Source organism: Pongo abelii, chromosome 5, assembly GCF_028885655.2.
Source record: "Pongo abelii isolate AG06213 chromosome 5, NHGRI_mPonAbe1-v2.0_pri, whole genome shotgun sequence".
Classification (NCBI taxonomy): Eukaryota; Metazoa; Chordata; class Mammalia; order Primates; family Hominidae; genus Pongo; species Pongo abelii.
The window spans coordinates 136,485,589-136,500,203 of NC_071990.2; the positions used below are offsets into that span (position 1 = coordinate 136,485,589).

The window sequence follows — 14,615 nt, forward strand, 5'->3', positions numbered from 1 at the left end:
TGGACTGCAGTGATGTGATCATGGCTCACTGCAGCCTTGACCTCCTGGGCTCAAGTGATCTTCCCACCCCAGCCTCCTGAGAAGCTGGGACTACAGGCATGTGGCACCACAACCAGCTAGTCTGTTTTTAAATTTTTTCTGTAGAGACAAGGTCTCACTATATTGCCTTAGCTGGTCTCAAACTCCTGGGTTCAAGCTATCCTCCTAACTCAGCCTCCCAAAGTGTTTTGATTACAGGTGTGAGCCACCGTGCCCGGCCGAGAGTTCTATATAGAGTTTGAGAGCAAAACCAGCACCAGGGAAGGCAGAGTGGAGATGAGTCCTTGCTAACACTGTGTGAGCTGCTCGATCTAAATGGAATCAAAGCTAGAGCTACCTCTAATTTTCTCAGTTATGTCATTCAAAAATTTTTCTTTCTGCTTAAGTCACTTGAAGTTAGATTTCTGTCACATATATCTGTTAAATTCCTGATTAATATTAATATATAAATAAAACTTTCTTAACTCAGTGAATCTGAAGTGACAACTACACATGTATTTTGGTAAAGAAATATACCAAGTATGTTCACTTGGTAATCATTCACTAAGCAACACATGTATAATCTGCCTACTTTACCATATGGATATTATTGCTTATGTTCAAAATGTCAGGTTCATGAAAAGGTGCAGGGAGAAGAAATGCTGTTGTATATGTTAAGCCATCGATATACAAATCATGCTGCTTTCTAATAAAAAAAAAAAAAAGCTTATCATAAACAGTCTATCAGATCAGAGTTCCAGGTTCAGCTGAGGTCAAAATCTACTCTAAAGCTCCTTGCACCCAGAAGGCACCTCAACGAATACCTGTTTTTAAATAAATAAACCATGGGGTTTGTTGTTGAAACTTTAAAGAAAAACATGACACTTACTCACAGGGGACTTATAATCTATAAGGTAAGCAAGATAAAGAAAGGGCCATCATAGGTGTAATTCTATAAGTGAGAATGGGAAAAGCAAGTTATGGCTTAAAAAAATGGATGAGATGAAATTGGATCTGCCATTAGGATAAAAAAAAATTCATGTGACAGAGCTAGGAAACTCTTAGGTGAAAAAGACCCCACAAAACCCCTAAATCATATTTAGTGTTAGTGGCAGAGAATCTTATAAATGTCTAAAGAACAAAACACAGTTTGTATTATGCTCAAACTAAGGCATTTTATTAGCTGGCTTTACAACTTAAATAATATCTTGGCTTTCAAAGGAACAGCTTCCACTAATTTCAAATTAAACTTTCACAAGTTTACTTGTTTGGGGAAGGACATTCTTATGGTCACCACAAAATACCTTTATTATAACTTTCCCCAAATCTTTTCTTAGCGTTAACTGGGAGAGAAAAAAAAAAAAAAAAAAAAAAAAAAAAAAAGCTTAGGTCAAATATCAACTGCCTGAAAAACCCAATTAAGTTACTTTTCCTTAAAACATGCGCAGTATAATTGAATCAAAAGAGAAAACTGCAAATACACTGTGCTTTGGCCAGAAGTAGAGTTCATTTCATGATGATTCAGTATCTTCAGATACTATTTTTGACACTTGCCATAAATCTCAGCAGAGTAAATCCATTTACTAACATTTCAAAGGCAAAGTTGTTTTTAACTTTAGACTTTGCCAGTTGGCAACTTAGAATTTTTGCAAGGGTGATTATTAATACTTCTTTGCAGCTAATTTTAACTTTAATTTTTCTCTCTCATCTAAAAACATATCAATTGCACATTGTTCCTTTGACTTAGTAACTGCATTCTTGAAACAGAGGTTAGCTATTTCACTGTATCCGGAAACATGGTAGAAATTCTGACCCATCATTCTTTCATCTGTTAAAACAAAACAAAAAAAGATATTTGCTATAATTTAATCAATCACATTATAAGAACAACAAAGGGAAAATTACAGTGAAAGAATTATCATATCAAGAGAAAATCTTTTTCTTTGTCCTGCAACTTTCTTCCTTTCCTAGTCGTGCTATTTCTGCAATTTACTATAATCTCTCATTATTCTCCACAAACACCTCTATCTTATTTTTAGAATGCTCTTTTAGAAAGAATGCCTTGATAGATTAAATGTGATATTGATGGCAACGATATCAGCTACCAATATTGGATGATTTGTATGTGCCGACTACTATGCCGAGTGCTTTGCACGTTATCATTTCATTTCAACACAACTCTAGGAGGTAGATTCTATTATCCTATTTTTATATTGAAGGAGGTAAATTGAAGGAGAAATGCATTTATGACACTAAAAGCTGGTGGAGCAAGAACACAAATGGGCAGTGTAACTCTGAAAGCTGTTCTCTTCACCTTCACCCCACACCGCCTTCCATATGTATTTTACTTAAATTATGTACATAGAGTTTCCTGGTGCTTTGGCAACTTAAAAGATTTTTCATGATATGTGTAACTCACTTTTGATGCAACTTAAAGTTTATGTTATATCCAATTAAATAAACTAGTTTTAGGCAGAAAACAATCATGTGGAGTAATGAAGTACCCTTTAAAATACAATATTCATAAGATTCATATTAATTATGACAGTGTAGAAGAAATTAAATCATTGAAATTTTCTGGTTCATTTCTGGCTATTTTCTCCAACAATTAGAATTTAACATAAATTCTAATTTCTTGTTCTAGTAGCATAACTGTGTTTCCTTTAAGGCATAAAATCTCACTGAAGATTTTACCAATTTTCCAAATATAACCCTATCCCTTAAAGGACCACTACAACCTAAAATGTGTAAGGCTTCTCCTCATCAATGCTTTTTCTTTCATACTCTCAATGCTTTCTTTTCATTCCTAAAAGGTAAAAAAGAAAAGGCATCATAACTATGGATATATAATGAGTCACTTTAAAATAAAATACCTCAGTGACAACACCAGCAGCTATTGTAGAACCACCGTAACGTAGCATGAACCTCCCCAGCTCTTTAAAGTCTTTATATAGCTCAAGAGCTATTGGTCTTTGTGTCTGTAGCTCTACCAATGCATTCTGGCCTTTAGTCAAAAACCTATTAGAAAAAAAAAAGAACAAATGAATATATGATAGAGGTGAATAAATGTAATAATAACAACTTGAAAAACAAATATTTCACATTTAACCAACATATCAACTGAGTCTTTCAAAAACAAGAAAAATATTTTTTGAATGAAAATATATGTCTTTGGACTTTCTGCTTTAGTTGAAAGAAATGAGGAGTAATTCTAGATTTAAGAAACATTAGGTAGTTCATTTTTACCAATCTTCCAAATATAACTCTATCCCTTACGGGACCACTATAGCCTAAAATGCTTAAGGCCCCTCGTCATGAAAGAAATGCTTTTTCTTTCATTCCCTCAAGAAAGTGAGTTCAATTATCTAATAAAGAAAGTTATACTAAGGCTTATTTCTATAAAAAAGTATTTGCAAAGAGGAATATAATGCCCTATGTCTTTCCTAGTAAAACTGTAATTTATGGAATGTGTATTAGGAAGTTATCTGTAAAGAGGACAATCAATCTGTTGTTGCTAAGATTCCCCTCAATCAATCAAGCAATCTCTCTCTTTCCCCACACAGGAATAATAGTTGCTTAGCAGGAGTTCAGGACAAAAATCACATAAGCAGCTTTTCCAGAATATGATACTTCTAAAATATGAAGGGAGACAGGGCATGGACCAGACTGTAAATGGTTTCATAAAAATACGTAAACAAAAATCTCTAGGCTAGGCCCTGCTCAGAGTTAGTGAGAGAGGCAGAACCTAAAAAGGGACATTTTGGAATTGTTTTCTAATTTAATTTTTATGTACTCTAGAAGTATAGTGGACAGAAATCATAAACTCTCCTTTTGAAAGATTAGTTCAGGGGCAGACGACTAAAAGAAGGTTCTAAAAAAATACACCAAAAATTCCAAATATTGGTTTTGGACAATTTCAGGCTTAAGTTCATTCCTTAGGAAGGAGAGTATCTAATAGATACATGACTTGTTCCTAATTTAGTTTCTAGAACATTAAATTCCATTCTGCATAAAGCAGTCAAGAGCCTACAACGTGCCTGAACAGGAATGAAAGGGAAAGGCCAAACGGTTGTGCAAAATAAAAGGATAAAGCTACAAATAAGGTGACAGGGAACACAAACACGACAGTATGTTAAACTCTACCATCATTGAGCTAGGATTTTGTAGCAGGAGCATGGAGGGGAAGACTCAGGATTATTTATGATGAGCCAATTTCAGACTGAAAATTCTGTATCAATTGTCTAGGTCAAACAACCTGGCTCCTGAACAAAAGAATATAATTTATGTAAACCAACTGACTAGGTTAGAATCCTGCCTCTACCACTTAAGCTTTGTGTCACTTGCTAGATGCTTCACAGGATTGCTAAGAATATACATCATGTGAAAGCATTCACAATACAGCCTAAAAAATAGTGGTCCTCAAGAAATGTTAGTCATATAGTTATATCGTGTTTCTCAGAACATTATGGCAAACACTCATGCCAGAAGCTAAAGACTCAGGTTAAATATAAAGATCTACCTTTAAGAGAGAGGTAAAGTAGCCCTTCCTCCTAACAGAGAAACAGGCAAGGGTTTAGAGCAATGTGAGATTTTCTCTTCCACTTGCAGTCAGCCTATTAACCCACTAACAACGTTTGGCCTCTTCTGCAGGTGTAAAAGATGAGGAACACCAAGGACAGAAAAAAGGGGATTTGGGATGTTATTGGAAAAGAAGTTAGAAGGAAAACCCCAAAGCTAAAGCAGCCAAGCCAAACTGCAATTAGCCTTAACTTGGATTTGGGTAAGAAATCTTTTTTTTTTTTTTTTTTTTGAGATGGAGTTTCACTCTGTCGCCCAGGCTGGAGTACAGTGGCGCGATCACTGCTCACTGCAACCTCCGCCCACTGGGTTCAAGAGATTCTCCTGCCTCAGCCTCCTGAGTAGCTGGGATTACAGGTGTGAGCCACCACACCCAGCTAATTTTTGTATTTTTAGTAGAGACGGGGTTTCGCCATGTTGGCCAAGCTGGTCTCGAACTCCAGACCTCAGGTGATCTGCCCGCTTTGGCCTCTCAAAGTGCTAGGATTACAGGCATGAGCCACTGTGCCAGGCCAAGAAATCTATTTTGTAACATTCATCTCTAGTCTTGTATTTTGCTTTATTTACATACTTAGTTTCTGAGGAAGTACTTAAAAAATCCCAATCTTGTCCTAGCCAAAGGGGAAGTGTCACACCTAGGCCCGGACATTAATGCTAATCAGCAGGCCCAACAGGATGCTGATCACCTCAACTTAAGGCTCCAGGTGGACTTTGAGCAAAAAAAAAAAAAACTTTCCAGATGGGAAAAGAGCAGGCACTACAGAGTGTGTAGATTATTTTCTTCTTAGCTTAGCATAGGGAATGATCTTATTAAGGAGGTGACAAGAAAGTTAAACACGCAGTAGAAATTTGGAACCGCTGTCTAGACACATTTTTTAAAATGCCCTTATTTTCACATAACCAGTATCTATGGCTTGAAATGTACATACATATATAAGTTTACATTTACGTTTATTTATAATTCACATCCTCCACCACCACACATAACAGAAATTATATCTAGTATCCATATCTAAACAAGAGCTTAAATACTTACTTGTTTTTATGTTTGTTTTAATCTAGCCCTTGAAAAAAATAATTTCTGGAACAAGTAAAAACGGGTTTCACTTACCACAAAGAGAAATACTACACAAATGAGTTAATCTTTAAAAAATTGGCTTAAATTGCTTGTTTATCATTTCTGCATTAAAACACTCACTTAGGCTTTTTCTTTGTGACTTCACCCGTGCTTTTGTTTAAGACACTAATCAATCGTTTAATAACGGCGGGTTCACTGACAGTTTGGTAGTGTAACAGCACCTAAAACAAAAAATTATAACACTAAAAATCTGCTACCATAGTATCTCTGGCCTTTTCTTTTGGCACTTACACTTAATTATCTTCAATTCAGCGCTACTGCTTGGAGTCTTTCAGGATCTCCAGTTGCTTCCTCTAAGTCCCACCACTCTAATCAGGTGGTTACTTAACTCACTAAGGGGAAAAAAGTCATGAGAGGCATTTCAAATTTCTACCCCACCGATTACTGCATCAACTTTAGTTCAGTGCATAACCTGCCAGCTTTTTCCTCTGTAAAGATGGAGGGTAACAACATCTTAGGGTTGTTGTAAAGATTAAGTAAGAGAATTCGTCATTTAGAACAAATGTTGTCGTTGTCATTTTTATTATTATAAGTAGTAGTAGGGAAAGAACTTGGGATTGAATCTCAACTCTCTCTTCTGTCTGTACCTCAGTTTCCTCAAGTGTAAAATAAGTAGGTTTTTATAGCGTTGTGATGAAAATTAAATAGGATCAGACACAGTGCTTGCCATGGTAGATGTTCAACCAATATGAATTGTCTCATACAAATTAGAGAGGGGGATAATATCATATTCACAGTAATTAATGTATTCATTGTTGAATGAGAATAAAATATTATAATAAATATACGGTAAAGAGGAAGGAAAATAACATTTTTAACTATACTGGGTACAAGCATTGTATGATATGATTTAAGATTTATATGTACTATTTAATTTATGCAGCAGCTTAGTAGGCCCTGAAGTCAGACAGACCTGGGTTCAAATCACCTCTAGTTGTGTGAACTTTGGGGCATTTTTTTTTTTTTTTTTTTTTTGGAAGCGGAGTCTTGCTCTGCTGCCCACGCTGGAGTGCAGTGGTGCGATCTCAGCTCACTGCAACCTCCACCTCCCAGGTTGAGGCAATTCTCCTGCCTCAGCCCTTACAGCAGCTGGGATTACAGGTGCACGCCACCATGCCCAGCTAGTTTTCGTACTTTTAGTAGAGACGGGGTTTCACCACGTTGGCCAGGCTGGTCTCGAACTCCTGACCTCAGGTGATCCGCCTGCCTCGGCATCCCAAAGTGCTGGGATTACAGGCATGACCCATTGTGCCTGGCCTGGGGCAATTTCTTTAACAATCTTCCACCCCTAAAATCCCCAGCCTCTGGTTCCTCATCACTGAAATGAGGAAAATCAGATGTTATTTTAAAGTGGTGCCTGGCACATGGCAAGCATGCAGCTAACTGATGGCCTTATATATTAGCTATTATTTCCATGTTTTGTATGTAAGGAAAATTAAAATCAAAAAGGTTAAGCAATTTAATGTGGCCATGATGCTGTGTGTAGAGCTGAATTTTAGGCTTATGTCAGTTGAAACTACAAATTCAAAGCTCTTCCCACTTGAGTTTACAAGGAGGCCTATAGAAATCATATAAATGGAAACTTTCACTTTATGAAGATGAAGCTAAGGTTTGGATACACCCTAATCCAAACCAGAACAAAGTTAGATTGACTATCCTCGCTCAAATAATAAGTGTGCAATAAGCATTAAGTGTGTAATATGTCTATAGTTTGGAGATATTGGAAAGATCAAAGCCCAGGACATATCAAAGCTATCAAAGTTTCACTGGTTTATAAGTACCATTTAATGCTGTTTGTAGAAACATTGGCACTTCTACTCTGGAATTTCCTAGCCAAAATAGTTTGCACATTCAGAAAACAGAAATGCAAGGGGGGCTGTAGATGCACAATCTTAGACTTTGGGAACTTTCTAAATCAACTCATTCAATTAAAAAAAAAAAAAGGGGGGCACAGCTGAGCCTGCCTGCATTACTCCAAAAAGACAAAAATGGTTTAATTTTTCAATGGCACTTGAGGAGTCAGAACTGGAAAGATTCCAAAAGAATTAAAAACTGACTACTGGGGGTGAAAAACTTGCCACAATGCGTGGTAAAGTGGTGAGAAACACCTGTGTGCATTCAAAGATTCAGGTCTTAACCAGTACCAATATAACATAAATATAAGTCTAAATAAGAAACATTTCTTTTGTAACAAACAACTTAGGTAAACAAGTAGGATTCACTTCACTTAGCCAAGGTGTGACTAAGGAACTGGAACCAGTCTCCATGGCCAAATTTGAAAGAACAGAAGCATACAAACCTAATTAAGTTCTTTCTACCCTTGGTGAGCTATATGTGAGCCAAGTAAAATCAGGATGGACAAAGGATGGGTTGTGGCAGTATGAAGTTAGGTCTTATATGTCTTTTTATCTCCTCAGTATCTTGCAAATAGTAGCTCAAACAAATTATCACACGAAAATAACAGAGAGAAGTGACTGTACACTATCTCAACATTTTAATTCATATTATATATAACCAAAGTCATCTACAATTCAAAGTAATGTGCAGCATAGTGTAATAGGAAAAAAAAGTACAGGATTTCAGAGTAAAGGTAATGAATAAGGAGTCCTGGCTTAGTCGCTTATTATTTATATAGCACAACCTCTCGGAGGGTTCAATTCCTTATCTGTAAATAGGAACCATACTAATACAGGTCCACAATCACTTATCTGCAATTCCCAAGTCCCAAAAGACTGAAAATCTGAAGTTTTTTCCTAACTCTGTAACAAGCCCATTTAAGTGCAAAACCAGACTTGAAGTGAGGCAATGTATAGATCTTATTTATCTCAGTTAGTGTTAATAAGTTCTGGCGCAGAAACATTAATATTTTGATTTTAGAGTGTTGTTCCCTTCTGTTATGTAACTTGCATGCATTATTTACCTTTCTAAAGTTCTAACATTTCTGAATTCTAAAACCATTGGCCTAAAGGGTTTCAGGTAAAGGCTGGGATTGTATTCTTTATGTACGGTTATGAGAATCAAATTATCTAGTGTTCTATAAACTCACATGGGCTACATAATCTGTTAGGTGGCCAAATAAATTATTTTCCTTAATTTTCTAGATAACCTGTATTTTTAAAATGTTAACAAATACATAGTCAAATGGTTTTCAACAAGGGTACCAGGACCATTCAATAGGGAAGGAACAGTCTTTTCAACTCATGGTACTGGGAAAACTGGATATCCATATGCAAAACAATGAAGCTGTACCTTACATATGTACAAAAATTAACTGAAAATGGATCAAAGACCTAAATATAAAAGCAAAAACAACGAAACTCTTAGAAGAGAACATAGCACAAAAGCTTTATGACATTGGATTTGGCAATGATTTCTTGGATAATATACCAAAAACATAGGCAACAAAGGAAAAAATAAACTGTACTTCAACCAAATTAAAAACTTTTGTGCAACAAAGGACACTATAAAGAAAATGAAAGACAGCCTAGAGAATAGGAGAAAATATCTGCAAATCATGTATGTAATAAAGGGATGATATTAAGAACTTCTATTAATAACAACACAACCTAATTCAAAATGCACAAAGGATTTAAAAAGACATTTCTCAAAGATATACAAATGGCCAATAAGCACATGAAAAGATGTTCAGCATCTAATTAGAGAAATCCAAATCAAAACCACCATGAGACACCACTTAACAACTATTAGTTTGCCTATTATATTTAAAAAATCCCTCTCCCACACCCCACTCCTAGAAAACTTGTTATTTAATGTGTTGACAAGAAAGTAGAGAAAATAGAACCCTTATGCACTGCTGGTGGGAATGTAAAATGGTAGAGCCCCTATGGAAAATGGTTTAGCAGTTCCTCAAAAAGTTAAACACAGAATTACCATATGATCCAGCAATTCCACTCCTACGCATATGCCCAAAAGAATGAAAAGCAGGAATCTCAACAGATACTTGTACACCTGTTTTCACAGCAGCATTATTCGTAATAGCCAAAAGATGGAAACAGCCCAAATGTGCATCAACAGATAAATGGATTTTTAAAAAGTGGTATATACATGCAATGGAATGTTATTCAGGCTTAAAAGGGGATGAAATTCTGATACATACTACAACATGGACAAACTATGAAAACAATTTGCTAAGTGAAATAAGCCAGACACAAAAGGACAAATATTGTATGATTCCACTTACATAAGGAACCTAGAACAGGCAAATTCACAGAGAAAGTAAGTAGAAGAATGGTTATCAGGGGATACCAAGAGGGAATAATGGGAAGATACTGTGTAATGGGTACAGATTTTCAGTTTGGGATGTTGAAGAAGTTCTGCAGATGAATAGTAATGATGACTGGCCAGGCACAGTGGCTCAATGCCTATAATCCCAGCAATTTGGGAGGCCAAGGCGGGTGGATCACCTGAGGTCAGGAGTTCAGGACTAGCCTGGCCAACATGGTGAAACCCCGTCTCCACTAAAAATAAAAAAAATTAGCCAGGCGTGGTAGCGCACACCTGTAGTCCCAGCTACTCGGGAGGCTGAGGCAGTTCCAGGAGGCTGAGGCAGGAGAACTGCTTGAGCCCAGGAGGCAGAGGTTGCAGTGAGCCAAGATTGCGCCACTGCACTCTAGCCTGGACACCAAAGCGAGACTCCATCTCAAGAAAAAAAAAAAAATGAATAGTAGTGATCACTGCACAACATTGTGGAGGTACTTAATGCCACTGATTGTACACTTAAAAATGGTAAATTCTATGTTTTTTATATATATATATAAAATAAAAATCAAATATAAATTCACTTAAAGTCTAATCCATTCTTCTATTATTTCCTCTTAAAAAATATAGAGTGAGAAGAGAGAAGATTCAAATAAGCTCAATTCAAAATGAAAATGGAGACATTATAAACGACACCACAGATATACAAAAGATCATTTGAGACTACTATAAACACCTCCGTGCACACAAACTAGAAAATCTAGAGGAAACCGATAAATCCTGGAAACATACAACCCTCCAAGCTTGAATCACGAAGAAATAAGAAATCCTAAACAGACCAATATCAAGCAGTGAGAATAAATCAGTAATAAAAAAAATTGTCAACAACAACAAAAAAGCCCAGGGCCAGATGGATCCATAGCCAAATTCTACCAGACATTCAAAGAAATAATACCAATCCTACTGAAACTATTAAAAGACTGAGAAAGAGAGAATCTTTTCTAACTCATTCCATAAAGCCAGTATCATCACCCTGATAACAAAACCAGGAAAGGACATAACAAAAAAAGAAAGCTACAGACTAACACCCCTGATAAACGCAGATGCAAAAATCCCTAACAAAATACTAGCAAACCAAGTCCAACAGCATATCCAAAAGATATTTTATCATGATCAAGGAGGTTTCCTCCCAAGGATGCAAGAATGGTTCAGCATATGCAAGTCAATAAATGTGATTCACCACTGAAACAATTAAAAGCAAAAAAAAAACAGATGATCATCTCAATAGATGCGGAAAAAGCACTAGATAAAATCCAGGATCCCTTAATGATAAAACCTTCAATAAACTAGGCAAAGAGGAAACATACCTCAAAATAATAAAAGCCACATATGACAAACCCACAGCCAACATCATACTAAATGGGGAAAAGTTGAAAGCATTCCCCCTAAGAACTGAAACAACACAAGGATGTTCACTCTCATCACTTCTATTAAACACAGTACTGGAAGTCCTAGCCAGAGCAATCAGGCAAGAGAAAGAAATAAAGGGCATCCAAATTGGAAAAGAGTAAGTCAAACTATCTCTGTTTGCCAATGATATAATTACATACCTAGAAAATCCTAAAGACTCCTCCCAAACAACACCTAGATTTGATAAATGAATTCAGTAAAGTCTCAGGTTACAAAATCAATGTACACAAATCAGTAGCACCAACAACGATCAAGCTGAGAATCAAATCAAGAACAAGAACTTAATCCCTTTTACAATAGCTACAAAACCAACCAACCAACCCATCTAGGAATGTACTTAGCCAAGGAGATGAAAGATCTCTTACAAGGAGAACTACAAAACACTGCTGAAAGAAATCATGGATGACAAATAAACAGAGATACATCCCATGCTCATGAATTGGAAGAATCAATATCATGGAAGAGACCACATTGCCCAAAGCAATCTACAGAATTGGTGCAATTCCTGTCAAAATACTAACATCATTTTCCACAAGATTAGAAAAAACAATCCTAAAATTCATATGGAACCAAAAAAGAGCCCAATTAGCCAAAGCAGTCCTAAGCAAAAAGAGCAAATCTGGAGGCATCACACTACCCTACTTCAAATTATACTACAGGCTATAATAACCAAAATAGCATGGTACTAGTATAAAGGTAGATTCATAGACCAATGGAACAGAATAGAGAACCCAGAAACAAAGCCAAATACTTAACAACCAACTGATCTTTGACAAGGCATGCAAAAACATAAATTGGGGAAAGGACACCCTATTCAATGGATGGTGCTGGGAAAACTGGATAGCTACATATGGAAGAACGAAAACTGGATTCCTATCTCTCAATACATGCAAGAGTCAACTCAAGAGGGACTTGGATCTAGGAACTGAAACCATGGAAATTCTGGAGGAAAACCTGGCAGAGGTTCTTCTGGACATTGGCCTAGGTAAAGAATTTATGACTAAGACCCCCAAAGCAGATTCAACGGAAATCAAAATAAATAGATAAGACCTAATTAAGCTAAAGAGCTAGTGCACAGCAAAGAAATCCTGAACATAGTAAACAGACAATCCACAGAATGAAAGAAAATATTTGCAAACTATGCATCTGACAGGACTAGTATCCAGAATCTACAAAAGACTCAAATCAGCAAGAAAAAAAACCAAACAATTTCATCAGGAAATGGGCAAGTGACATGAGCAGACACTTCTCAAAAGAAGACATACAAATGGCCAAGAAACATATGAAAAAATGCTCAACATCATTAATCATCGAGGAAGTACAAATCAAAGCCACAATGGGATACCACCTTACTCCAGCCAGAATGGCCATTATTAAAAAGTCAAAAAACAATAGATGTTGCCGTGTATGTGATGAAGAAGGGAACGCTTGTGCACTGCTGGTAGGAATGTGGATTGGTATAGCCTCTGAGGAAAACAGAATAGAGATTTCTCAAAGAACTAAAAGTAGAACTACCATTTGATCCAGCAGTCTCACTACTGGGTATCTACCCAAAGGAAAATAAGTCATTATATCAAAAAGATACCTGAATGCATGTTTATCACAGCACAATTTATAGTTGCAAGAATGTGGAACCAACCTAAGTGCCCATCAACCAATGAGTGGATAGAGAAAACATATATGTACACCATGGAATACTACTCAGCCATACAAAGGGTAGAGATAGTGTTTTGCAGCAACTTGGATAGAGCTGGAGGATATTATTCTAAGTGAAGTAACTCAGGAATGAAAAACCAAATAGCATATGTGCTTACTTAAAAGTGGGAGCTAAGCTATGGGTACACAAAGACATACAGAACAGTATAGGGGACACTGGAGACTCAGTAGCGGGTAGGGCTTGAAGGGGGTGAGGGATAAGAAACTACATCTTGGGTACAATGTACACTACTTGGGTGATGGGTGCACTAAAATCTTAGATTTCACCATTATACAATCAAAAACCACTAGTTGGTAAAAAGAAGTAAAAAGAAAATTGACAAATAAAAAACAAAGGAAAAAAGTACTTGTACCCAAAAGCTACTGAAATAGACCTTCCCATAAAAAATAGTGGAAATTTAAATATATTTATGTAGTATTATGGCATTAGTCCCTAAATAGTAAAATTTTAATAGCTTAGGAAACCTTCGTTTGCTTAAAAAAATTTTTTTTGAAGTTTTTCTCCCATAGGGAGTAGACCGACAAAATATGGCCATTCTTTTCTGAAACAAATTTGATCCTGGTATTTCTGAATCAATATATGCTGGCAGAATCTCCTAAAGCAACAGTGGAAAAACTTGCAATTCGTGCTTATTTTTAAGAAACTACAGTAGTCAGGGAGACAGTATTACTATTCAAAGTCACTACTGACCTCTTCACCCCTCTACCTCTCCATTGGCAAATATTATTATGGCATGAGTAAAAACATGCAGTAACCAACCTCTCCTTTGCCCCACAGGACATACTGCGTTCTGTGAATGAGTTCCATTCGCTCACAACAATTAACTTGTTGTTACTTGATGATCAATACATGAATTCTGAATATTTAAGTATCTTCAACTATAGCAATTTTTTTAAAAGAAGCTTTTCTTTTTTAGTGTATGGAAGAAATGGAATATAATTATGTAAGTAAAGTACCTAAATAGTACCTTAAAATATAATTTTACATGATCAAATTAATATAGAAATAATTACAAAGAATTATAAAGTACAAGGTTATCTCAAATGCAGGTGTATCAGTATAAATGACCCAAATAAATGTATTGCCAACCTCTAAACCACTATCACTAACTTTAAAAAGTCTTACTTTTATTTCAAAGATGCATCAAATGGTAGAAACATCACTGAGAAACATTTATTGTCATGCAGAATCTGTACTATATGAGCTAATTAGAAAAAAAAGTCTAATGGGAAAAATGGTTATCTGTCACGTGACAAAAGCAAGGTACAAAAACTATAAGAGTACGGTCCCAAATATCTCAAAACAATTACATATAAAACAAAAAATCCAGACTATTCACAAGTAACAGCTTTTCAGGATAAGTAACATTATTGTATAAAATCTCCCTCTTCCCATAAAATGTGTATGTTCAAATGATGCTGGCAAACCAACCTTACAACATGCAGGGTCTGAATGCGTTGCTTTAGCACAACTGAA

At 36.1% G+C, this 14,615-nt stretch overlaps 1 protein-coding gene across 7 annotated transcripts in view; it reads right to left on the bottom strand.

Annotated features, from left to right (window-relative positions):
• Positions 1 to 1,173: 1,173 nt before the first annotated feature.
• Positions 1,174 to 14,615, bottom strand: part of HBS1L (HBS1 like translational GTPase) — a 92,823-nt gene continuing 79,381 nt past the window's right edge. For 5 of the 7 annotated variants that reach the window (XM_054556892.2, XM_024247926.3, XM_054556894.2 and 2 more), the window contains 3 exons: positions 5,795 to 5,895; positions 2,892 to 3,036; positions 1,174 to 1,846 (listed from right to left, as the gene is read on the bottom strand). In XM_054556892.2, coding sequence (XP_054412867.2) covers positions 1,835 to 1,846; positions 2,892 to 3,036; positions 5,795 to 5,895 — 258 coding nt within the window. In that variant the 3' untranslated portion in view covers positions 1,174 to 1,834. 7 annotated transcript variants of the gene reach the window in all.